Source organism: Pyricularia oryzae (genome assembly GCF_000002495.2).
Source record: "Pyricularia oryzae 70-15 unplaced genomic scaffold supercont8.8_4, whole genome shotgun sequence".
NCBI lineage: Eukaryota > Fungi > Ascomycota > Sordariomycetes > Magnaporthales > Pyriculariaceae > Pyricularia > Pyricularia oryzae.
Window position 1 is genome coordinate 111,581 of NW_003803357.1, and position 23,671 is coordinate 135,251.

A 23,671-nucleotide genomic window follows, 5' to 3' on the forward strand; every position below is an offset into this window, starting at 1 on the left:
AAGTTTCTTGCAGCCTTTTGATGGCGGCTCCAAAACATGTGGCATAATTGTCGGTATTATCATGATAGTGTTAGTCAGCTTAGATCTGTTGCTGTCAGCCTGTCAATCTGTGCTCTTTGTCGTCGTCTTCCCAAGGGGCTCCATGTAAGTCAATTGTCCCCAACAACTGCACTCTTGAGGGGCTTTGCCTCTGCGCACGTGAGGAATAACTTGGCATGGTCTGGATGAGGGTCCAACGTTCCATGGCATCGAACCACCGCAATGGTTTACGTAGGCGCCAAGCGTTTGGAAGGAACTCTACGGCATGCAATCCTCCATTCACCTGTACATCGTTGGACTTGGCTTGTGGATAAAGTTGCCGTCACGTGTCATGTTTGTGCGTTTCGTATAGCTGCACACTTACCCCCCGTGATCACACCGGTTGTCAAAAGACAAACGAATCCCACGATGCTGTACAATGGTTTCGAAGCTTGGTCTTCCCAAATTCGCTTTTCCTGGTAATCAAATCTCGGCTCCCGTCTCAGTGACGCAAGCAACCATCACGGCGACAAGATGAAAAAAAAAAAAAAAAACACCGGGCGATCGCCGAGGCATCAGCGAAGACCGAGCTGATAAATAGCCCAGTGGTTTATACTTAGTGCAGCCGCATCCGAGGGTATTGAAGGGGGTGGACGGGCTATTTGGGAAGGTATGCAACCACTACGTGCGGGGAAGACGGACGCTGCCTAATCGCGGTGGTGCCGCCTACTGGCTACTCCCCCAATAGTCCCTTGCCCTTCCCACCTTTTTTCCGTCTCCTCGCCTGTCTTGCGTGGCCCGTCTTGGCCTGCTGGAGGCTCTGGTTTAAAAAGGTCTTGGGTGGGTCTTGGCGGGATACTTTATTAAGAATACGCTTGTAAAGGTCGTGAGAGGGGTACTTTGGTGCGTGAAAAAAGACATAGAAAAAAAAGACACTAGAAAATAAATGCGGCGTGACTACGGAATGCCAAGCACCAGTGGGCCATGGTCTCTCTCGCTCCTGGCTCGCCATCTATCCGAGCTCGCTCAGAGCTTCGGAGTTCGTCGGAGTGGGTTTGGGAAACAAGTGGCACGAATGCTGTCGGCGGCGTTGAGAATTCCGAGAGAGAGTACTGACTTGCCCGAAAGTTTCCGGGACGGCCTCGGCTCTCGTGCCATAATCCACTGTAGATTAGACATTGTGGCCTTATCTTTGAAATCGACAGAAGATATATAGCTGAGGCAGATTCTGTGTAGTCTAGAACGGTGAGGATGATGATTAGAAAATGAAATCAACACAACACATAGTTCCGAAGCTGTATTTTCAAAGTGCATGCAGCAAACGAGCTCTACTCGGTGGCAAACTCAAATGCGCCGCCAAAGTTTCTACGGCCGAACCCCTCGATAGCAGGCTTTGCAACTTGCAAGACTGCACAATGACCTCGACAGCCAATGGTTCAGCCTATTACAAATGAACAAACCGAAGAAACCTCCTCACGTGCCGTGGCCGACGGCTTGTCGACAAGAGCCGCAAGGAGGACCCGTTGGAGCAAAGGAAGGCTGAAAATAATGGCTAAGAAAAGAGGGGGAGTTGTGCAAAAAGGGGTGTGAGATTCAAACAGGAAAAGGTCGAACGGAGTCCAAGCAGGGCCGGTTCCTTACATCCGTTCAGTCTCAGCGTACGATACCAACAGATCGACCGCATCTTTGATTTCGAATCCGCCATGGCATACTCAACATTTCAACCGGGTCAAGGGAAGATCTACCAGCAACACTGCCACTTTGGAAATGTCTCAGCATGGTATATCCAGCAATACACTGCAGTGAATTCAAACCATGGCCTTTGGTTCAAGAATCGAGCTCTTGACCATACTCCACATTGACAAGGTTTGATACGGGACAGTGAGGCAAGTGACTTGCCTTGGCTTAGTTATGAACTAACTATTACACACAATGAGCTCCTCATAGTCCTTCGGCCTTCGGCGTTGAATGACATAGAATGTGGACACAGTACAGCCATTGAAACAGGCTTGTCCATTTCTGGATACAATAGCATGCACCTGAAGAACCGGCTAGATTAGACGGACTTTGATGGTTTCACTCTCCAGATGTCAATATACCCAGTACAAGCCCCTATTGCCTCCATTCTACGGAAGCACTGCCACTCGTTTACTCAGGACTGAATACAAGCCATGAGGTTACGAGTAACCTTTTTTCTACGATGAAGAATCACTCACTACCCACTCATGAAACCGGCAGAGGGTGGTTCCTATAACGTTGCGTACCCCCTGTTCGGCACCCCCCCTGTTCGGCACCCAAAAATAACAACACTTTTATTTTTATCCTCCAACTTCTATTATAAATATCTCTATGAATCTGTCACTTTTGGATTTACTTTTTTCTGATTTTAATTCTCCATTTTCCAACGAAGCAATATACTGAAAAACAGCTTATATCTGCAATTAACGACGTCAATAATGGCAATCCAATTGCAAAAACCTCCCGAAAATGGGGAATACCTAGGTCTACACTTCAAAGTCGACTTAAAGGTTTTCAACCTTATAAAAAAGCACAAAGCCCTTTTCAAAGGCTTTCCACGGAACAGGAAAAGCATTTGGCTGATTGGGTACTTACCCAAACAGCTTTAGGGCTTCCGCCAACGCATCAAGAATTACGCTTTTTTGCCGAACGAATTCTTCAAGCCGCCGGAGAGACAAAAGGCCTTGGAAAACGTTGGATAACTCGTTTTTTGGCTCGTTATCCAATCCTTAAAACCCAAAGGCCCCGTCGAATAGATAACGCCCGGGTTAATGGCGCTACTACGGAGGTAATTAAATCTTGGTGGCTTTATATTACGAACCCGGTTATTAACGCTATTAAACCGGAAAACCGTTGGAATATGGACGAAACCGGTATAATGGAAGGCAAAGGATCTAATGGCCTAGTATTAGGGCTTAACGGGATCCGGCCGTTGCAACGAAAAGAGCCCGGAACGCGTGGTTGGACGACTATAATCGAATGTATATCGGCTACGGGCGTTGCCCTCCCTCCCCTCGTTATATTTAAGGGAAAAAACGTACAACAACAATGGTTTCCCACGGATTTAAGCCCTTTCGATAATTGGCAATTTCATGCAACCGAAAACGGGTGGACAAATAACCAAACGGCTATCGAATGGTTAAAAAAGGTGTTTATTCCGTATACCCAACCTTTAACCCCTGAAAAGCGGTTATTAGTTTTGGATGGCCATGGATCACATATAACGGACGAATTTATGCTTCTTTGCTTGCAAAATAATATTCAACTCCTATATTTACCCCCTCATTCGTCACACGTTCTTCAACCATTGGATCTATCGGTTTTTGGGCCGTTAAAAGAAGCTTATCGACGTCAACTTGGATTTGTTAGCCAATTTTGCTGTTCAACAGTTATTGGAAAACGAAATTTCCTACTTTGTTATCGAAAGGCCAGATTAAAAGCATTTATAGCAAAAACCATTCAATCTGGTTGGCGTACAACGGGGTTATGGCCGGTAAACTTGGTTAAACCACTTTTAAGCCCTTTTTTGTTAGAAAATAGCAACGCCAACGTTATAAAAGATAAAAACAACGGTTTGCAAAGGGATAAAACACCGGAAAGCCCAGCCCAAAAAATTAACGACCCGTCTTTACTTATTTGGAAAACCGCTAAAACGACCCGAGATATCCGACTTCAACTGCAAAAACTTTCCCAATCCAACAAAACCAACGCTACTTCACGTCTTTTATTTGCAAAAGTCCAAAAAAGCTTCGAAGCCAAAGATACCCTTTTGGCTAGCGCCCAGCAAAAAATCAGCTTATTGGAAGCACAACTGGAGGCAATACGGCCGGTTAAAAGGAGGAGGGTGGTTCCGGATCCAAACGAGCTTTTGGTTAACAAACAGAACATTATTGGATTGCAGGAAAATGATATAGAAAATTTGGAACCTTTAGCTGATGAAGAAGAGGTTAATGAACCGGAGAAGCGTGAAAACGATTGTATTTTTGTCCGTTGATAATTTTATATTTAAATCAGTTTATAAAAGTAGGCATTTCGTTGTTAGATTTTCAGGGTGCCGAACAGGGGGGGGTGCCGAACAGGGGGTACGCAACGTTAGAGGTCTGTCTTTGCCGTCCGTAAACAAGTTGAATATTGTATCCACACTAGAATGAAATGGAAGAGGAGACAATGAACCAAGAACCATTCTCATCCCGTCTCAACCATGGCATTGCCACCGCCAATGATGGCCCAGCCTACCAATCTTGTTATCAACTGAACACCGCGTTGTGTGTGGGACGAACATGTCCAGGCTGAACATCACAATCGTCTGATATCCAGGCTCGCTTCGCTTAGGCTCCTTAATCAACGCCATCATGCCACCCTCCAGGCCTCCACTAACCACAGCAATGTGTTTCATGGTGGCAAGGTCGGACAATTGCCCGGCTCCAATAGATGATAGCTGACAAACTATTGCATGGTTCTCACTTGCGCGAAAACATACAAAGTAAAGTGAAGCCACTCGTGTCCTCCATCCACCGAGAGACGACGAAAAAAAGACCTCAACAGGAAACTAAAAGCAAGCAGAGGGTTGCAGTGCCTCGCTTGATCCACCCGTGATATGCCGTCAGAGTGATGGACGCCCAATAGGATGGACGAATAAAGATCGGCGGCGTCCACTTTGTGGATGCGATAACCATGCAGTACAGCTACATATGGTTGAGTGACAATGTAAACATTGCATGGGCACAACAAGGCATAGGGCAGATAACCTAAACAAGCAGGTTGCTAGATAGGGTTGAGATTGAAACCAGCCTACCAGAACACTGCATTCTACCGAGATTAACACACTTTACAACATGTAACAAGCGCCGGCAGTGTCAACGGGTCCCGGGCAAGGACAGGGCCGCTTTGATTAGACGCGGTTCAAGGGGGGGAAAAAATGCATCCACAAGCTTTGTGGCTGAGCCTATTTTTTAGAGGCATTTACTGTAGTTCATGACTTGTTTCCTCGTGAATATGGTTTTATAGTTGATAGAGCTCAAAGCTCTAATCACAACCGTGCGCGTTAATGGGCGCGAGTTGCTGGTCTCACAAGGGTGGCAAAACAATATGCCGTACTGACACAATTGGGGGGAGGGTGAGGATTGATCCACCACCATCAACCCGGCCCGCCCCAAAAGGACGGTTCCTCCGAAGGGGTGCCGTAGGGGACAACCACGTCGGAGCGTGGTTGCACCCCCCCGTCCGTATACCCATGCAATTGCCCATGTTCCAACGTTTGTGGGGACCCTCAGTAAGGAGCTAGACAAGGTACACCCCTGCTCTCCTCCGCAATCCTTGGCCCCTTGGCCTTCAGCAAAGAAGCACCATAGGGCGCTCCCCCGCTTTCGCACTTGTCTTTTCCAAGCAAAGCGGCCCCCCGGGGGGGTTTTCCAGCTGGTCCACAGCCAACAACTAACGAAAGGGAACGGTCAAGCCAAGCTGTTTGTTTGAACCCATTTCTTCGATGTTTGAGGCTTGGCTTGCAGGGAAGAAAAAAAAAAATTAATGGTAAAAATAAATTCCCCCACGATCGCGCCTCCAGTCTTGGCCGATTTCCTTGGCCGGTTCGTAGAATCCGCCCTCCGAGTGGAGCAAGCTGGGAGGAAGGGGAAATAAACTAGTACTATGTATTGAACTACTGTAGGATTGCGGATAATGGATGCCGCCTTATGGATCCGAGAAACGTTGAGGACGGTCCATTATCGATTCAATATCAATTTTCGTCACTGCGCAGTACTGAAATGATTTGCTGCGGAGGATTCTTCACTCACTAGCTTTGCTGGGTACCTACCTACAACCTAGATAAAAAAAAAGAAGGAAGACCCGCTACAGCGCAATCAGTGCGTCAACCACTCATGGTCGAGGTCCAGAGCACACACAAATAATAGTACGTGGTAGGTGGGAAACAAGGCCGGGAAACCCGGATAACCCCGCTTGCCCACGTAAGGAAAAGCTCCGTCACAATAAGCACCAGCTTTGCGGGCTTCCCGAATAGGTAACTTGACAGTGACGAGGCGGAAGGGAAACAAGGGGAGAAATGAGAAGAAAAGTGTCCCCAGCACCTGGTAGCCATTGCATCGATGTCGTCAGCCCCTGAGTTTGGCTGAGCAACAGGAACAAGACAAAAGAAACAGCACTGTATTCCTAGGTCGTAGGTTTCTCCCGTTCCACCCTGTGTATTGTTCTGCTGACTCGATGGCCTTTTTTTTCCCTCTCAGCCCCAAATCTTCTCAGGAGTACCTTGTTTTCTCCTTCTTTCGCGGTGGTCAAAACACACAATTCTCGGCTCGCCATCCCCTATCATTGGACCGACCATCCAACAAGATCCATGCTCGGATCTACAACATGACTGCTCCGATTCTCATATCTTGACCGGCAATCCAAGGTGGTGTGGACAGGGTTAGTATTTTTTTTGTGTTTCTCTATGTGAGAAAAGCAGCCAATCGATAATAATGACAAAAAAAGAAGAAAAGTGACCTTGCTTGTTGCAGGGCAAGAAAAACCGACCACCCCCCTCCCCCCCTGGCCAACCCTCCATGACGAAATATTGCGACAAGGCCCAGCCAATTCCTGATGCGACCCTCCATGAAGGCGGTCCCAAGATGCAGGAGGGCAAGCATTTCGCACTAAGCGTAGAGTAGCATGCAGAGAGTACATTTTGACGGCCGCGTACATGCACCATTATTAACGACCACACACACCTTGGATGTTTTTGACAAGACCAGCAGAATAGCTATTCTTGGGATGACACAGCAGAAGAAAACACGGTATCCTGGCGGACGGATGGGATGGGATCATCAAAAGCAGAAGAAATGCCGACGCTGCTCCGTGGACCCGTGGGTAGGCATTACCCGACCACGGGAAGGGGTATACCCAGGGGAAGATGGAAAAAAAAGAGAAGCGTCATTATCTGGATCCTGTCGCATTCGAGAATCAAGAACAGCCAACCGCGGGATGGGTTGCATAGATTGATAGAGTGAGGGGCAAGGAGGAGGGGTCTTGGGGGTGCCTTGTCGCCACGAGGTAGGGAGTATGCTTGGTCAAGCCAGTGACAGGTTACATGAACTGGTAGACCAGAGGGCCAAACACTACATTCACTTTTTGCCCTTGCTGCTTGGGCAAGTACCTATTCTTTGAACCGCAGTACTGCCGGGGGCCGGTACTGCAGCACACCTGCTTACACCTTGGTCCTTAGCTAACATCCGAGTCAAGAACTGACATGCAACTAACTATCTATCTGGTGGGAGGAGGGGAACGGAACGAGATACAAAAAGGATCAAGGGCTGCATCCCACATGTTGACATCTTTTGACTCTTTGCTCAATCTCACCATCAACAATCTTGAACGTTGTGTGGTGTCATTCGGGACAGATCTTGAGCGATCAGTCTTTTCTTGTCTTTTTTTTTTCTTGCCCCCTTTTTCTGCCGCTGCTGTGCTGCCTTTTCTCACCTTGCAGTCTGCTGCAAGAACAAAACTGGTACTGGTATACCCAAAGCGTTCTGCCGTCACCGCCACAACAAGAAAACAACAGGTGCCAGCCAGACTAGGCGCTCCTCTCTCTCTCACACAAAAACACCAACACAAAACCCAACTCCCTTGACCTCAGCCGCCATCTTTAGCCGCCCCTTCCAACCGCAGCATTGCAACCATGGCCAAGTACGTCGACGCGGCCAAGCAGGACCTCCGCGAGGATGTGACCTGGCAAAAGGCCGGACGCCTATCCCGCAGGGGCATCAAGGAGTTCCCCGAGGCCTCGGTCCAGTACCTGCTCGACAAGGCGCCCATCATCGGCTGGCTTCCAAAGTATAACCCGCGATGGCTCATCAACGACGCCATCGCCGGCCTCACGCTGGGTCTGATGTTGATCCCCCAGGGTCTGGCCTACGCCAAGATTGCCGAGATCCCCGTCGAGTACGGGTTGATGTCGTCGTGGCTGCCGGCGAGCATCTATGCCATTATGGGAACCACAAAGGGTGAGTTTTTGTCCGACATCATGACATGTTTCGTGATATACACTCCTCTCTCTCCAGTTTGCCAGATGGATTTATCTTCATACACAGGAACATGACTAACATATATTATACACATACACATAGATCTCTCCACCGGCCCTACCTCCCTAATCGGCCTGCTCACGTCAGAGGGTGTCCACGAGTTCGGAGAGGAATACACACCTTCGCAGGTCGCATCTGCCATGGCGCTATGGATGGGCGTCTTTGGCATGGTCCTGGGCTTCCTCAAGCTGGGATGGCTCCTCGAGTTCATCTCACTGCCGATCCTCAGCGGCTTCATCACCGCGGTCGCCATCACCATCGCGCTCAACCAGATGCCGTCCCTCCTCGGCATCAGCGGCGTCGGCTCGGGCACCGCACAGCAGATCCACGACGTGTTTGCGTTCCTGCCAAGAGCCAGCCTCATGACGTGCGTCATCGGCTTCACCGGCATCTTGATGATGACCATCCTCGAGAAGATGGGCAAGCGCTGGAGCGACAAGAACAAGATCATCTGGTTCTGCTCCATCACCCGCGCCTTCCTCACCCTCGTCCTCTTCACCGGCGTCTCGTATGCCGTCAACGGCAAAAAGGCCAACGCCAAGCAGTACATGTTTGAGGTCGTCCAGGTCAAGGCCCAGGGCCTGGAGCAGCCGGGAATGCCGCCCTCGGACCTGATAATGAAGACGGCCACGCGGTCCATCGCGCTCTTCATCGCGGCGGCCGTCGAGCACTCGGCCATCGCGCGAGCCTTTGGCGTCAAGAACGACTACATCCCGGACCAGTCGCAGGAGCTGTGCTACTTTGGCGTCACCAACTTTGTCAACTCCTTCTTCCACGCCATGGGCGTCGGCGGCGCCATGTCGCGCACGTCGGTCAACTCGCAGTGCCACGTCAAGTCCCCGCTCTCGGGCCTCATGACCACGGCCGTCGTGCTCATCTCCATCTACTTCCTCGTCGGCACCCTCTACTGGATCCCCAAGGCCACCCTGGCCGCCATCATCATCACCGCCGTGTGGCCGCTCATCCACCCGCCCTCGGACTTTTACCGCTACTGGAAGACGTCGCTCGCCGACTTCATCTCGTCCATGATCGCCCTCTGGGTCTCGCTCTTCTACAGCACCGAGATGGGTATCGGCCTGGCCGTCGGCTTCAACGTCCTCTACTGCATCCTCCGCCAGACCTTTACGCGCGTGACCGCCTCGGGGATCCCGGCCCCGTCCGACATTTCCGACCGCGACCTCCCGCACCCCGACTCCCCGCAGGCGCGCGACGTGCACGTGTTCCGCTTCAACGACTCCTTCTTCTTCCCCAACAGCTACATGTGCAGCACGGCCATCCTCGACTCGATCCAGACGTACCACGCGCCGGCGTACCACGGCGCGCAGGGGCCCGAGGTGCGGGAGCGCAACTGGTCCGTGGTGGCAGAGAAGCGCATCCAGCGGCTGCGGCGGCGCGCGGGCGTCACGGACCCGGACGCGCTGCCGCCCATCGGCCTGGTGGTGCTGGACTTTGGCCGCGTCAACCACGTCGACAGCACCGCGTGCTCGCACCTCAAGAACCTGGCCAAGGAGATCTCGCGCTACGGCGGCAAGCACGTCGAGCTGCGCTTCGTCGGCATGACCGAGTACGTGCGCGAGCGCTTCGTGCGCTACGGCTGGAAGGTCGACGACGCCCCGGCCTGGGCCGGCCCCGCCCCCGACAAGGACGCCACCCTGCTCTTCCCCACCGTCGCCGCCGCCGTCCTGGCCCCCAGGCGCAACGACGCGCCCGAGGTCGTCCAGCACGACTTTGACGAGAAGCGCAGCAGCAGCGAGGATCTGGAAAAGGGCATGGCCATGCACGCCGAGACGGCTGACAGGTCCAGCTCGCAGGAGAGGAAGACCGAGGCCAGGCCTTGATGATTTATGATGACTCGTTTTTTAGGGAGATGGGATACTTGGTGTTAGGGGGGGCTTGGGATCTTGTTGTTGCTGATGGCTTTTTGTGCATTTTTTTAGACTGCTGGCAGTGGCATGTCCGCCGTCTGGACATTTTGTGGCGATGGAGAGTTTATGACATTTTTCCCGTTTCCTTTTCTCGTCAAAGATTCTGCTTTCTTTTTGTTTTGGGTTCAAGACTTCATCTCCTACGTATCCATGGGGTTTCAGGTCCTTTCCAAGCAGTTGGGAAATATAGGTGGGGAGGTTAGGCAAGGTACATAGGAAGCACAATGATAAAAATCACAAATCCCATGCCACAAAAAACCCCAAAATCAAAATATGGTCACCTCGTACACACCGCCATCAATACGATAAGCATCCACGACGTTCTCTGGCCAGTCTGGCGCGGCAGGAACATCCTGGGGCGGAGTCCAGCTCCCTTCATAAAACTCATAGGGGCAGAAGCGCAGCTCTTCTGTAGCGATCAACGTGTGTCTGCTTCGCAGGCGGCGCAAGTACTCTTTTGGACTGCGCGACGTTGACTTGATGCCCCTATAAGTCTGCCAAGCCCGCTTCCACATGTAACCCAGGCCTGAGACTGGCAGGTTGGTCATATTTGACACTAGGGGCCCGTCCGGTCTGTCCGGACTGCAGGCGCCCATGATAGGAGAGTCTAGGGCTTTACCGTGTTGGAAGCTGTCTGGCGCGAGATCGAGGCCAGGGGGCATAGGGGGCGGCTTCGGGACCAAGTCTCTCCGCAGCTTGGCCACACATTTTTCGTGGCCCTCTAGAGAATCGAAAAACAAGCCCGATGCTCCTTTCAACCAACTGGTGGAGACTTGACGGGATAGAATGATGTTGCTCTCCTTGACCCTTTGGATGAGCTGCAACCTATCATAGACTGTCTCACTCAGCAGCCCAAACACCTCGCTGAATCTAAAGGCCCTGGCCGAGCTGCGGTTGTCGAAACGGAACATTAGATCCAGCCTATGACTGCAAAAAACCAGACGGTAGCCTCGGGGGTGGTGTGGCATCTCTCTGAGGACCAAGGGAATTAGCCGCGAGCTCTCCGTGCGGGGAACAAATATATGATCCCGGCCTGGAATCCAGTCTAGGGCCGGGTCATCAGCTGCTCTCTGATGCACCAATCTGATTCCTTTGAAAAGTAGCCAAGGCCTTTCTTCTTCATCCTCGCTTTCGTAGTAGTACTCGGTGAAATCGTGGTCAGAAGTCACACCAAGTCGCAGCTCATGACCGCCAGGAGGCGCAAAAGTGTAAAATGTGAAGCCGGCATCCCTGACGGACACATTCGGTTGGGTCAAGATGGGCATGAAATGGACCAGCTTTATGGTCAAGGAGCCATCCATACAATCTACTTTGGCCGAATTCCACCAGGCAAGGTCCGTGGGAATCTTCAAATTGTCCCCTTGCAAAGAATGGTAAAAAGTTTCATCGCCAGCTTGATTCCTCTCGATTCCCTCATAGTCATTATCTTCGTCATCATCGTCGTCATCATCACTACTGTCGGAGCTAAACCCCAACGGTACACCTTTCCTCGGGCGCTTTGGTATCATCCTGAGCCACTCGGCCTCCCGGCTGCCTGTACCGATCGGGTGAGTCCAAGAAGGCAGTGACGTCAGATCCCGCCGTCCCGCAAACTGAAAGACTCCTTCGTCTCTGCACTTTAAGAGGCAGTGGGCCAGAAACCCAATGTGGACGTGCCTGGCGCTGAGGGAATAGTCGGCTTCGAGCGCCCACTTGATCGGGAGCAAACCAAGGAGCCCAAAGACTAGATCCCGCGGGTCAGACGCCGCGCACCCTGCCGCGAGCCTCAGGAGATGCGTGGCTGCATCAGACTCTCGACCCTGAGAGATCCTGCCCAGCCACGGAGCGCACGTATTACCCCACTCCCAACCTGGGTTTTGCTCTTGGATCAGTGAAGACAAGCGACAGTTGGCAACGTAGTCCTTGTCCCACACTCGCATGAGTAGTTCTCGTGGTAGCAGCAGCTCTTGCAATATCCAGATCCGGCCGAAATACCTCCGCTCGAGGACAGAGCGAAGCCCCGTGCCGTCGCTCTCGACCCTGTTGTGCGCCAGCTCTTCGAGGCCACGCCGAGCAGGGTATCTCGTCCCAGGGGCGAGCGGGGTGATGATCTCGGGACCGAGAAAGACAACTACCCGACGTGAGCTGCCATAAATACTACCCATCTTTGCAACCTGCACACCTCTCTCTTGGACATCGCCTTGGTTGATGCAGAGGGCGTCGACCCAGAGCAGTCTGAGGCCGCGCTTTGGTCGGAGGTGGCAGAGCATGGCGTGGCAGTTCCTGGTCTGGAAGATGATGTCCCAGCCCGGCCCAAAGTAGACGGGCCGGCAAAGGGTTGCGTCGTCTTCTTCGCCACCCCATGTATACGAAACAGTCTCGTATTCGGGACAGTCATCGTCGTGATATATCTCAAGAGTGACGTGCACTGGATCGTCCTCGTTGGCGGCCGGCTCGATGATCAAGAGGCGGAATTCGTCGGCTTCGAGTGGCCTTTTATAGCCTGACGAGAAGGGCCTCACGGCGATGTCATTGCCGAGGCCCTGTCCTGCAGCGACTGAACTTGTGCCGCTCGCGATCGGGCCGTCCAGTCTTGGAACAACTCTCTCGCCATCTTTACAGAGTGGCTTTCTGTACGGAACTGTAGGTGGCCAGAAGAGATTCAATTGTCCCGGCGGCTCATCCGGAGGAGGTTCAGCGATCGCGTGTGACGCTGCGATGCTGGCCCTCAGCGTCTCGACATCGGGCGATTTGCGGCAGTTATCGCAGTAGGGCGTCGCGTCAGGTTGCGCAACTACAACCTTGTGTGCGACGCACCAGTCCTCATGCCAGCGACTCATCTTACTGAAGCAGTTATCACGACCAGAATCGTGGAAACATCTGAGCAAAGAACCGTTCTAAAAAAGCATCAGTCCTTCCTGTGCAGAATGAGGAAGATTATGACCATGAGCTCCCAGGGCGAAGTGGAATAAGACAAACGCCGCCAAGCCGCGACCCCTCCATAAGCGAGCTGCGGCTGAGGTGGGTTTGGCAAGCTCTCTGCTCCCCTGCGGCCACAACCTGGAGGCCCACCCCGCACAGCCCGGTTTTCACACGGGGCTCCAACGCGGTAACACCACTGCACTGAGACTCTATCATCACACGCTACCGCGTATGTCGTGAGCGGATGCGTTTGGGGCTCGGCGACCATTTCAGGCGACCTGTTGGTAAACAAGTGCCCGGTTTATCAGCGCCCAGCTTTTCCCTTGGCGTTCAGAGTAGAACGAGCAACACGCTAGGCGACGCCCTTGTTTCGAAATTCGAGCCTGAGCCGCAGCTGGTCTCGGAGAGAAATAGAAGAGAGCTTTCCATTCACGATCGATCATGTGTTTGGGTTTCGAGGCTGGTATGTGTGAACCGCCTGTCATGTCGCTTCTGACAAAAGCCCGCGTGAGCGACGATGTGGCTGAGCGAGAAGATGGTTGGCAGACAGATTTGTCTTGTTTTTCTTTCAACATATATTCTATTTCTTGACTCCTCCGCCAGAAGCGAAAGCGAGTCGAAAGCTGAAGGGCGAGGCGGAAATGAATATCCTTTTGGGAAGATAGCCAGATGATTTTGAAACGTTTGCTCGCGGAACATTTTTCCACGTATGTGTAATGGTGTAACTAAAAGTTTGAGGTGTCGAAATTATTATGTGGCAGCTACCCTGGATAATGCTATCTGGATCTGGATCACAGCCTATAACAGAGGAAATACAAACCTTGACGTTGCGAGGTTTACCCTGATGCTGACCATGACGCTGACTGGTGACGGTGACGCACATGCTTTGATGCTGCTGTGCAGGCCGCTTCGGGGCAGTGCTGATGCATGCTTGTGTCGCCTGAATAAGAAACGGTTGCTGGGACTGCTCACCTCTTATGGGAGTCCCACGAGGCCCAGTCCCAGGCTCATCTATACGTGATCAAACTATAGACTGCGAATTTCCATAGACCCCACCAGTACACCTAAAGTCTCGCTTTTGGGATACGCTGCATACGCAGTCAGTTTTCCAAATCTGTAACCCCTTGCATTTGGTTGGAATGCTGCCCATCACAGATGGTCTAATCAGGGCTTTCAACAACCACCTCAGCTTCAATCTCTTGTTCAATTGCTGTCGCATTGTTTATGATAATGCTCCATGTTCAAAGGATGAGACTAATTCTGCAATAAAACCGTGCACAAATGATCGACACTTGAGCTGCTATAGCATGCCTCCACACCATTGAACGGTCACTATCGGTTAAATAGCTGGTCCCTTCACAGTTTGATCCTCTTCCTCGATACCATTCTACTGATAGGTCTTGTCCTGGTGCCAGTGGTGCCTAACGCAGATAAAAAGAAGAATATCCATTTTGCCCATTCAAACCATAACTAGCTGTGGTCGCCATCAGGACCCAGGTCCGGAAAGCAGGCGTTCTTCACCACACTGAAGCCACTAAAAGTCCCCGTTATTATTCCGAGGTTAGTTCATTTCTGTCTTTTAAGCCTCCTTGCTTTCATTCCTCTCCTTGGGGGTTTACACGTACTCAGGGCATTGGAAGGGCTGCGTCTTGGGCGCGGGCATGGCCAAAGCAAAGCCGGCCATAGCGGCAACAAGCAAGACAATATTGTTGAACTGCATTTTGAGGTTCTTTTTCTTCCTTGCAAATGGAGATTTAACTGCGGCTTTATAGAGAAGTGGAAATAAATCTTATAAGAGAGAGTCGGGAAAATGAGTAGGGAAGCTTTAGCGTGTCGTACACTAGGTCAATTGATAAAACATATATTGAGCTCCTACTACCTTGGAATGTGGCTCTGGTCTACCTTAAATAACGATTTTTAATTTTCGTCTTCAAGTTTGTTGTTATATTTTCGTGCTAAATGGCTTTGTTTACTATTGTTCGGAAACATTTCTCGTTTGCAATCTTGTTGGACGTGGCCATGAGACGTTTTACCTACTCACCATTTTTGGAACGGACCAAAGCTTATGCATAGTCGTAAGGCCAGATTGTGTCACCCAATTAAGGTATTTACCGCAAGTTCAAAAAAGAACAAATAAACAAAGCGGATTCCCTAGGTACCTATAGATAGGAGTGCCTGCGATTCAGGGTTTCAGGGGCTTGTTTATCTAACAAGCCTGCCTTGCAAACAAACCGGCCGACGCACAGGCCTAGTAAGCCTTCCAACGTCATCTGAATCGGCGACCAGCGCCAGCCAAAAAAAGGCGGTTACTCGGGGTTTAACAGCCCCCGAATGCTGTCCGTGGAAATTATACTTTCACTGAAAAGGCGATTAGTAATTAAACCCCACCCGATAACAAAGCCACGACTTTTAATCTTCTCCATCTTTACAGTCCATAACAAACTTCACCATAGTCGTTTTGCGAGAGCCTGCCTCACTGCGCTTGATACCAGGACAAGCGCGCTTTCTCATTCCTTCCCCAAGCTCACCAACCCCTCTCAAAGAAGGCGATCACTCGCTGGATATGAAAATCTTGGCCAGGCTGCCGGCGTCAAATGGTCGTCTGGGCACTGCCGCCACCACACGGGCTCATGGGATGCACGGCATCGCCAGTGCCGCGACCAGCGAGTATGACATTTAGGGCCATAATCCGCTCCTCCCGGCTTGGCGCAATATGAATACCCGATTTGCAATTATATGAGGGTAGCTAGAGCCGGAGCCAGAGCCGGAGCCAGAGCCGGAAATCACGCGCCCGTTATCTCGGGCGATTGATGACGAGCTTGGCCCTCCGCATCCGCAAATCCGGCCGCCTATATAACCTGATTTAACTTTGCCGAGGTTCGACTAGGTCACTAATATATTTGCCTGATCATAAGCTTTGGGTGGAAAGAAGCATTTGCTCCGGAACGTATTTCCCAACAATAAAGTTTCTTGCTAGCCCAAAAAAAAAGAAAAAGAAAAAACCTGCCAACGAGGGGTAGCTAGACTGTTTGTACCATCTCAAAGTATCGGACGGGGCTAATTCCTATACTGCTGGGTATCATTAATATAAAATAAGCCGATCGCCAGCCCTGTTTTGTTTCTGGACGCATCTCCTGTTTCCTTGCCACGTGGCTTCATTCAAAGGAGTGACCGACTCAATCTGCAAAATCCCCAGAGATTACAATGCCACACACCAAAGAGAATGGGGAATTACTTAAATCTCATGTCAATTACCATCTGCCTCCACCCAAGGGCGAAAAATACCCCGTTCAATATATTCGTACGGTTGGCTTTCATAGGGCAAAGTATGACCGGCAGCTCGTTGAAATTACCGACAAGCGGACTTGTGAGGAAGCCTTCAGTCTAGACACGCATGGCTTCCAATGGGTTCCTAGCACAATCCAAGAAAAGGAGTGGAAGGATGAGTATCTGTTTGCTCTCCCCCCTCAAGTGCACAAGGATGTTCAAGATCTTTTGATGCGACAGTAAACCTCACAACCATCCACTCATATGACCAAGTCTGTTTGCCTATTGAGGCTAATATTATCGAAACTTGAACAAAAAAACCAGCACCGGTGCGACGTATGTTCATCCTTTGCCGCCTCATGTTATTCGACGGGACAGTCATCAAAAGGTTCTTGATATTCAAGATGACGTCCCAGACGATGCAATCTTGAACATGGCGCCACCCGCTTTCTTTGTACACGTTGGTAAGTAATATGACACGTCTGAGATTTACACCCATTTGACGAGTGAAAGAGAAAGGAAGTGTCAAAGGGAAACAGGAGGCAAGGGTTAGAAGTCGCGTTCACTGACCAGACCAACCAATGACAAGATCAATCATATGCCGGCGCCGAGATCATCATCAACAGACAACCCGAAGCCGACAGCCTCCTGGCCAAAGCCAAACATCACCGCTGGGGCATCGTCAACGTGTGGCAGCCCCTCAAACCCGTGAACCGCGACCCCCTGGCCGTGTGCGACGCCCGGAGCGTCGACGAGTCGGACCTCGTCCCGGTCGTGACCCGGCTGGTCTACGCCGGCCAGAACATTGACGACGAGCAGTGGCACGTCAAGGCAAACCCAAACCACAAATGGTATTACGCCAGCCGCATGACGCCGGACGAGGTGCTGCTTATTAAGTGCTTCGATTCCAAGCTCGATGGGAGGGCCAGGAGGACGCCTCACACTGCTGTCGAAACCCCCGAGGACTTTGGTCCGCCGAGGGAGAGTATCGAAATCAGATGTCTTGTGTTTTGGGAGGGCGAGGATTTGACCTAAGACACCGAATTGTGCCTGGCCAGTTTGTGGGCGCACCTTGATTGAAGTTGCTGTTCGCCAGATGAGGGCGGCGCTGGGGTTTGTGGTGTGGTGAAGATGCCAAGCTGGATTTGTAACAGTAAAAGATAATGAGGACTGAGACCTGACCAAAATTTGCTTGACTGCGCAGTTACTGGTTCATTCCCAAGTGAGTCTGGAGACGAAAGAGTGGATGCTAATATTATATAATCCAGGTAAAACCTTTGAAAGCAATAACCGAAAAAGCTATGAAAGGCGGTATTGGACCCAGTGCCATATTTTACGATAATGGCCAAAGGGTTAACGGAGTTTAGGTTTTTTTATACTCGACTAATAGGAATTATATAATCGCTGCGATCGGTAAAAATGATATAATAAAATAAGGGTACTTTTATGCTTGTCTTTTTTCCTGTAACTATTTACGTGATCGCATGGATCTGTTGAAATTTCTGCGACGTGTTCCGAAATTATGTTGTTACATGCGTGATTTATCCACTCGCATGTCTGCCCATGAACCAACATTCAACAGATAATGGTGATCCGCCAGTAGTGGCAAATGGCGCGGGCCAAGACTCTATTCGGTCTCTTATATTTGCACAGAGTATTTATATGTTTTATTATACGATTTAAAAGGGGCGATCCGGAAACAAATATAACCCTGAAATGGGCCGGCATGCGGAAACGAACATACGAAACAAAAAAATTTAATTAACCACTTTTTAAGTATAAAATTTATAAAAATATATTTACTAATTATCAAAATTGTGTATAGACCTCGTCTACACGTAGGGACTAGGGTGTGAGACAAATAACTACTGCGAATCGTGATACACGTGGTTCATCAGGACCCCGGACATATCAGGACCCCGGACATTTTTCAACCCAGTTTCATCCTTTATTTTCCACACGTGTTCTTTCCCCCAACAGTAATGGAATCATCAAATTGCGAAGCGCGAATCATTCTTGCTCTAAATGAGCTCCGATCAAGCAAAAAGAAAAGCATACGAAAGGTTGCATTAATATATAATGTCCCAAAATCGACACTACACGACAGAATAAACGGCATCGCTTCTTTGGCCAATCGTCGGCCAGGCAACCAAAAGCTAACGGAAAGGGAAGAGGAAGTAATTGTCCAGTATATACTGGACCTGGATTCCCGAGGGTTTCCAGCCCAGATCGCTGATGTGGCCGCAATGGCCGATCATCTTCTCGCTGCGCGGGACGCGCGACCGGTCGGCAAGCAATGGGCTTATCGCTTCGTACAACGACGCACAGAATTAAAAACGCGTTTTTCTCGCGCTTACGATTTCCAAAGAGCTCTTTGCGAAGATCCTGACGCGTTAAACGCGTGGTTTCAATTGGTGGCCAATATGAGGGCCAAATATGGCATCCAAGACTGCGACATGTACAGCTTCGACGAAACCGGCTTTATGATGGGCCAGATTTGCGCTGGAATGGTCGTAACTGGGTCCGAAAGACGCGGAAGAAGGAAAAAAGTACAGCCTGGCAATCGAGAATGGGCGACTGCAATTTGTTGCATCAGTGGCGACGGTTACGATATACCCCCGTATATCATCGTCAAAGGCTTTTACCATTTGTCCAATTGGTATACAGAAGGCGGTCTTCCGGACACGTGGCGCCTCAAACCCACCGTTAATGGATGGACCGACAACGAGACTGGCCTCGACTGGGTTCAGCATTTCGACAACCATACAAAATCGCGGACAAAAGGCGTATATCGGATGTTAGTGCTCGATGGGCACGGCAGTCATCGATCCCCTGAATTCGAGGGCTATTGCAAAGATCACAATATTATTCCACTTTACCTGCCTGCTCATTCATCTCATTTAACCCAGCCACTTGATGTCGGAGTGTTTAACGTCCTTAAGCGGGCGTACGGTCAAAAAATTAACGACTTTATCCGGGCCCACATCACTAACATCAGCAAAGTCGACTTCTTTTTGGCTTTTGCAGCGGCTTACAAAAAGTCAATGACAAAAGAAAATATGGCCGGGGGTTTTCGAGGGGCGGGAATTATCCCCCATAGCCCGGAAATGGTCATATCTAAGCTGGATGTTAGGCTACGGACGCCGTCACCTAAAGAGCTTGATTTTTCCAGCACCGAAACCTGGGTCTCTCAAACACCGCACAACCCGACAGAAGCCGTTAATCAATCTACCCTTGTTAAAAGTCGAATCAACTGTCATCAGGGAAGCTCGCCAACGCCTATTTTTAATGCTGTAAAGCAGCTAGCAAAAGGGTTGGAGTCGATTGCTCATCGAACCACACTTTTGGAAGCGGAGAACCACAGCCTTCGGAAGGCCAACGAAGCGCTTAGCAAGCGGCGCAGGGCTCAAAAAACACGTATCCGCGAAGGAGGGTCATTTACCATACAAGAGGGTCAGAATTTGCTTCAATCAAATGGTGCCGATGGTCTAATATACGAAAAGAAAGATGAAAATGGGGAGGGGAGTAGTGCGCAGCCGGCGACTAAACGACGTTGCGGCAACTGCGGTAAACCTGGACATAATGCACGCACCTGTCAGGAGGATGCAGAAATGTCTGATGTACATATATCCGATTGCATTGAGGTAAATTGAACAACGCTGGCGTTGCAATTGAAATTGGAAGTAGTATTGTGCAGGAAAAGTGTCCGGGGTCCTGATATGTCCGGGGTCCTGATGAACCACGTTATCTAATTATCTCTATATCTTGTTTGTTCTAACGTTGCGTACCCCCTGTTCGGCACCACCCCTGTTCGGCACCCAAAAATAACAACACTTTTATTTTTATCCTCCAACTTCTATTATAAATATCTCGATGAATCTGTCACTTTTGGATTTACTTTTTTCTGATTTTAATTCTCCATTTTCCAATGAAGCAATATACTGAAAAACAGCTTATATCTGCAATTAACGACGTCAATAATGGCAATCCAATTGCAAAAACCTCCCGAAAATGGGGAATACCTAGGTCTACACTTCAAAGTCGACTTAAAGGTTCTCAACCTTATAAAAAAGCACAAAGCCCTTTTCAAAGGCTTTCCACGGAACAGGAAAAGCATTTGGCTGATTGGGTACTTACCCAAACAGCTTTAGGGCTTCCGCCAACGCATTAAGAATTACGCTTTTTTGCCGAACGAATTCTTCAAGCCGCCGGAGAGACAAAAGGCCTTGGAAAACGTTGGATAACTCGTTTTTTGGCTCGTTATCCAATCCTTAAAACCCAAAGGCCCCGTCGAATAGATAACGCCCGGGTTAATGGCGCTACTACGGAGGTAATTAAATCTTGGTGGCTTTATATTACGAACCCGGTTATTAACGCTATTAAACCGGAAAACCGTTGGAATATGGACGAAACCGGTATAATGGAAGGCAAAGGATCTAATGGCCTAGTATTAGGGCTTAACGGGATCCGGCCGTTGCAACGAAAAGAGCCCGGAACGCGTGGTTGGACGACTATAATCGAATGTATATCGGCTACGGGCGTTGCCCTCCCTCCCCTCGTTATATTTAAGGGAAAAAACGTACAACAACAATGGTTTCCCACGGATTTAAGCCCTTTCGATAATTGGCAATTTCATGCAACCGAAAACGGGTGGACAAATAACCAAACGGCTATCGAATGGTTAAAAAAGGTGTTTATTCCGTATACCCAACCTTTAACCCCTGAAAAGCGGTTATTAGTTTTGGATGGCCATGAATCACATATAACGGACGAATTTATGCTTCTTTGCTTGCAAAATAATATTCAACTCCTATATTTACCCCCTCATTCGTCACACGTTCTTCAACCATTGGATCTATCGGTTTTTGGGCCGTTAAAAGAAGCTTATCGACGTCAACTTGGATTTGTTAGCCAATTTTGCTGTTCAACAGTTATTGGAAAACGAAATTTCCTACTTTGTTATCGAAAGGCCAGATTAAAAGCATTTATAGCAAAAACCATTCAATCTGGTTGGCGTACAACGGGGTTATGGCCGGTAAACTTGGTTAAACCACTTTTAAGCCCTTTTTTGTTAGAAAATAGCAACGCCAACGTTATAAAAGATAAAAACAACGGTTTGCAAAGGGATAAAACACCGGAAAGCCCAGCCCAAAAAATTAACGACCCGTCTTTACTTATTTGGAAAACCCCTAAAACGACCCGAGATATCCGACTTCAACTGCAAAAACTTTCCCAATCCAACAAAACCAACGCTACTTCACGTCTTTTATTTGCAAAAGTCCAAAAAAGCTTCGAAGCCAAAGATACCCTTTTGGCTAGCGCCCAGCAAAAAATCAGCTTATTGGAAGCACAACTGGAGGCAATACGGCCGGTTAAAAGGAGGAGGGTGGTTCCGGATCCAAACGAGCTTTTGGTTAACAAACAGAACATTATTGGATTGCAGGAAAATGATATAGAAAATTTGGAACCTTTAGCTGATGAAGAAGAGGTTAATGAACCGGAGAAGCGTGAAAACGATTGTATTTTTGTCCGTTGATAATTTTATATTTAAATCAGTTTATAAAAGTAGGCATTTCGTTGTTAGATTTTCAGGGTGCCGAACAGGGGGGGGTGCCGAACAGGGGGTACGCAACGTTATACAAAAGAGAGTTGTTGCAATCTGTGCCCAAACACGAGAAAAGGGGGTGCGTGCGATCCGTGGATGCCTGGGAAGTTAGGCATCAGAATCGCACGTGTCTTGTTTGTCAGCGTGCATCAACAACAACCCAAGTGCGATCTCCAGTCCTATTCCAACCTTTGACTTGTGAGCAGCTCCGATCGACAGGCCAGCCGTTGCCAGCACCAGTAGTACATCAACCAAAGATCTGCAATAGATCTAGCCGGGCTTACTCAGCCCTGAAATCTGCTTTTCCTAACAACAACCTCTGAAAATTCCTGCACTGCGTCCAGGAGTGGACGATACTTGCCCGTGAAGACCGATGTGAAGAACGAAGCACAGACGCCAGCCATTATCTCTTGCATCCTCCTTCCCCCGGTGGTCCCCAGCAGCCGTTCCACCTGAGACTGGACGTCTGCGGGGAGACCAAGCGACTGAATCAGAGCCGGGATGTCCGTAAAAGAAGCGTGCGTCGTCCCAGCAACACCCACCATCGCTTTGGGCCCAGGTAGCGTTTCCCAAAAAGAATTCCAGGTCTCGTCCTCGTCGGCATGCTTCTCGCGACCAAGCAGCATGAAGGGCTGCTTCGTTCCGGATTCGAGCACAGGGTTGAAGAGACGACCGTCCAGGTTGATTCCGCCGAGCATGTGTTCGTTGAGGGCTAGGACCTGGGCTGCTGCTGCGCCGCCGAGGGAGTGGCCCATGGCGATGACGTGGTCAAAGTTGATTTTGGTGGGGAGGCTGCGGAAGAGGGGGTCGCCTGAGGAGGAAAGTTGGCGGAGTTGGGAGAGGACGAATGACATGTCTAGTGCTCGGATCTGGGGAGGAAGGGGGTTTTCTGTGGGTGAGTTACGGCGTTTGCACAAAGGGTTGAGAGTGTTTGGAGCTGGTTACCTCGGCGAGCTGCTCCTCAAGGCCGGTCATGGTCCCGTTCCTTCTAACCACAGAACCGTCGGGAAACTCGACGACTTCAGCTTCGTACGGATGATCGATTGTTACGACAAAATAGCCCTGGGCAGCAATCGATTTGGCGGTGACGCTGTACAGAAGACGGGATTCTGCCATACCAGGAGAAAACAACACGAGAGGGAACCGAGTCGTCCTTCCAGCCTCTTGGCAGTTCCTATTGTGAACATTGGGCAGCTTGCAGAGCTCCAGCTGGAAAGAGGAAAAGATGTCTGCCGGCAATCCTGCCGACTGGGCAAGCGTCCCATATGAGGCTGCTGTGACAGATGGCATGTAGGCGATAATTTCGTTGGAGCATTTGGTACCATCTGGGATTGGGGAGAAGACGGACAGAAGTACCTGCCGCTTGACGGTCTTGTTAAAAGGGTCTGTTCGACTCTGGTCTGTCAGAGCCTTGACTTGCATCGTGACCGAAAAAGGTCCGGAGTGACTGGGGACCACGACAGCTTGGGCAATCCCCAGAAGCAGGCCAGCGAGGACGGTGAAGCGCATGGCTGAGAGTGTTGGACAGGAGGTATATTGGAAGAATGTGACGGGAGGAAGCAGAGTCAGTCGTGTTGCCGGCCTCAGTATCGGGGAGTTCGTTTCCGTTCATCGCTGGATGGATAGGATGGTGTCGTCTCGCTTTATACGCAGGTGTGCAGGTGGTCCACATCTTAGCCTCGCCCATTGATTACTGCTTTAGGGAGTTTTTGTGGAACAATTGTGGGCTCGTTGCCCATGTCTTGGCATCGCCCAATGACTGCCGCTTTTGGAATCGCGCCATGACGGGTTAGTAAGCCGACGACCCTCATGGCATACTCCTTGGCATACTCCCCTTCACAGTCATCACGTGACTTTTTCAT

The 23,671-nt window shown here is 50.1% G+C and overlaps 6 protein-coding genes across 6 annotated transcripts; 2 read left to right on the plus strand and 4 right to left on the minus strand.

Moving 5' to 3' along the window:
• Positions 1–1,044: 1,044 nt before the first annotated feature.
• Positions 1,045–1,197, minus strand: MGG_18123 (uncharacterized protein; the record flags this gene model as incomplete). The annotated part of the gene is made up of 1 exon (XM_016990584.1): positions 1,045–1,197. One exon carries the CDS (start codon positions 1,195–1,197, stop codon positions 1,045–1,047), a length of 153 nt encoding a protein of 50 aa, XP_016846034.1.
• A 6,508-nt stretch (positions 1,198–7,705) lies between these two features.
• MGG_10251 (uncharacterized protein) lies at positions 7,706–9,949 on the plus strand (the record flags this gene model as incomplete). Its single annotated transcript, XM_016990505.1, has 2 exons — positions 7,706–8,030; positions 8,154–9,949. The coding sequence occupies 2 exons, from the start codon at positions 7,706–7,708 to the stop codon at positions 9,947–9,949; spliced, it is 2,121 nt and encodes a 706-aa protein (XP_016846035.1).
• Positions 9,940–12,959, minus strand: MGG_15043 (uncharacterized protein). Its single transcript, XM_016990554.1, has one exon. It carries the CDS (start codon positions 12,853–12,855, stop codon positions 10,303–10,305), a length of 2,553 nt encoding a protein of 850 aa, XP_016846036.1. The 5' UTR covers positions 12,856–12,959; the 3' UTR covers positions 9,940–10,302.
• Positions 12,960–14,407: 1,448 nt separating this feature from the next.
• Positions 14,408–14,657, minus strand: MGG_15044 (uncharacterized protein; the record flags this gene model as incomplete). The annotated part of the gene is made up of 2 exons (XM_016990555.1): positions 14,408–14,471; positions 14,563–14,657. 2 exons carry the CDS (start codon positions 14,655–14,657, stop codon positions 14,408–14,410), a joined length of 159 nt encoding a protein of 52 aa, XP_016846037.1.
• Positions 14,658–16,141: 1,484 nt separating this feature from the next.
• On the plus strand, positions 16,142–17,239 carry MGG_14183 (uncharacterized protein; the record flags this gene model as incomplete). The annotated part of the gene is made up of 3 exons (XM_016990542.1): positions 16,142–16,443; positions 16,529–16,668; positions 16,794–17,239. 3 exons carry the CDS (start codon positions 16,142–16,144, stop codon positions 17,237–17,239), a joined length of 888 nt encoding a protein of 295 aa, XP_016846038.1.
• Positions 17,240–21,867: 4,628 nt separating this feature from the next.
• On the minus strand, positions 21,868–23,452 carry MGG_10247 (uncharacterized protein). Its single transcript, XM_016990504.1, has 2 exons — positions 22,755–23,452; positions 21,868–22,678 (listed from the first exon to the last, which is right to left on the minus strand). Exons 1-2 carry the CDS (start codon positions 23,316–23,318, stop codon positions 22,094–22,096), a joined length of 1,149 nt encoding a protein of 382 aa, XP_016846039.1. The 5' UTR covers positions 23,319–23,452; the 3' UTR covers positions 21,868–22,093.
• Between the last annotated feature and the right edge of the window lie 219 nt (positions 23,453–23,671).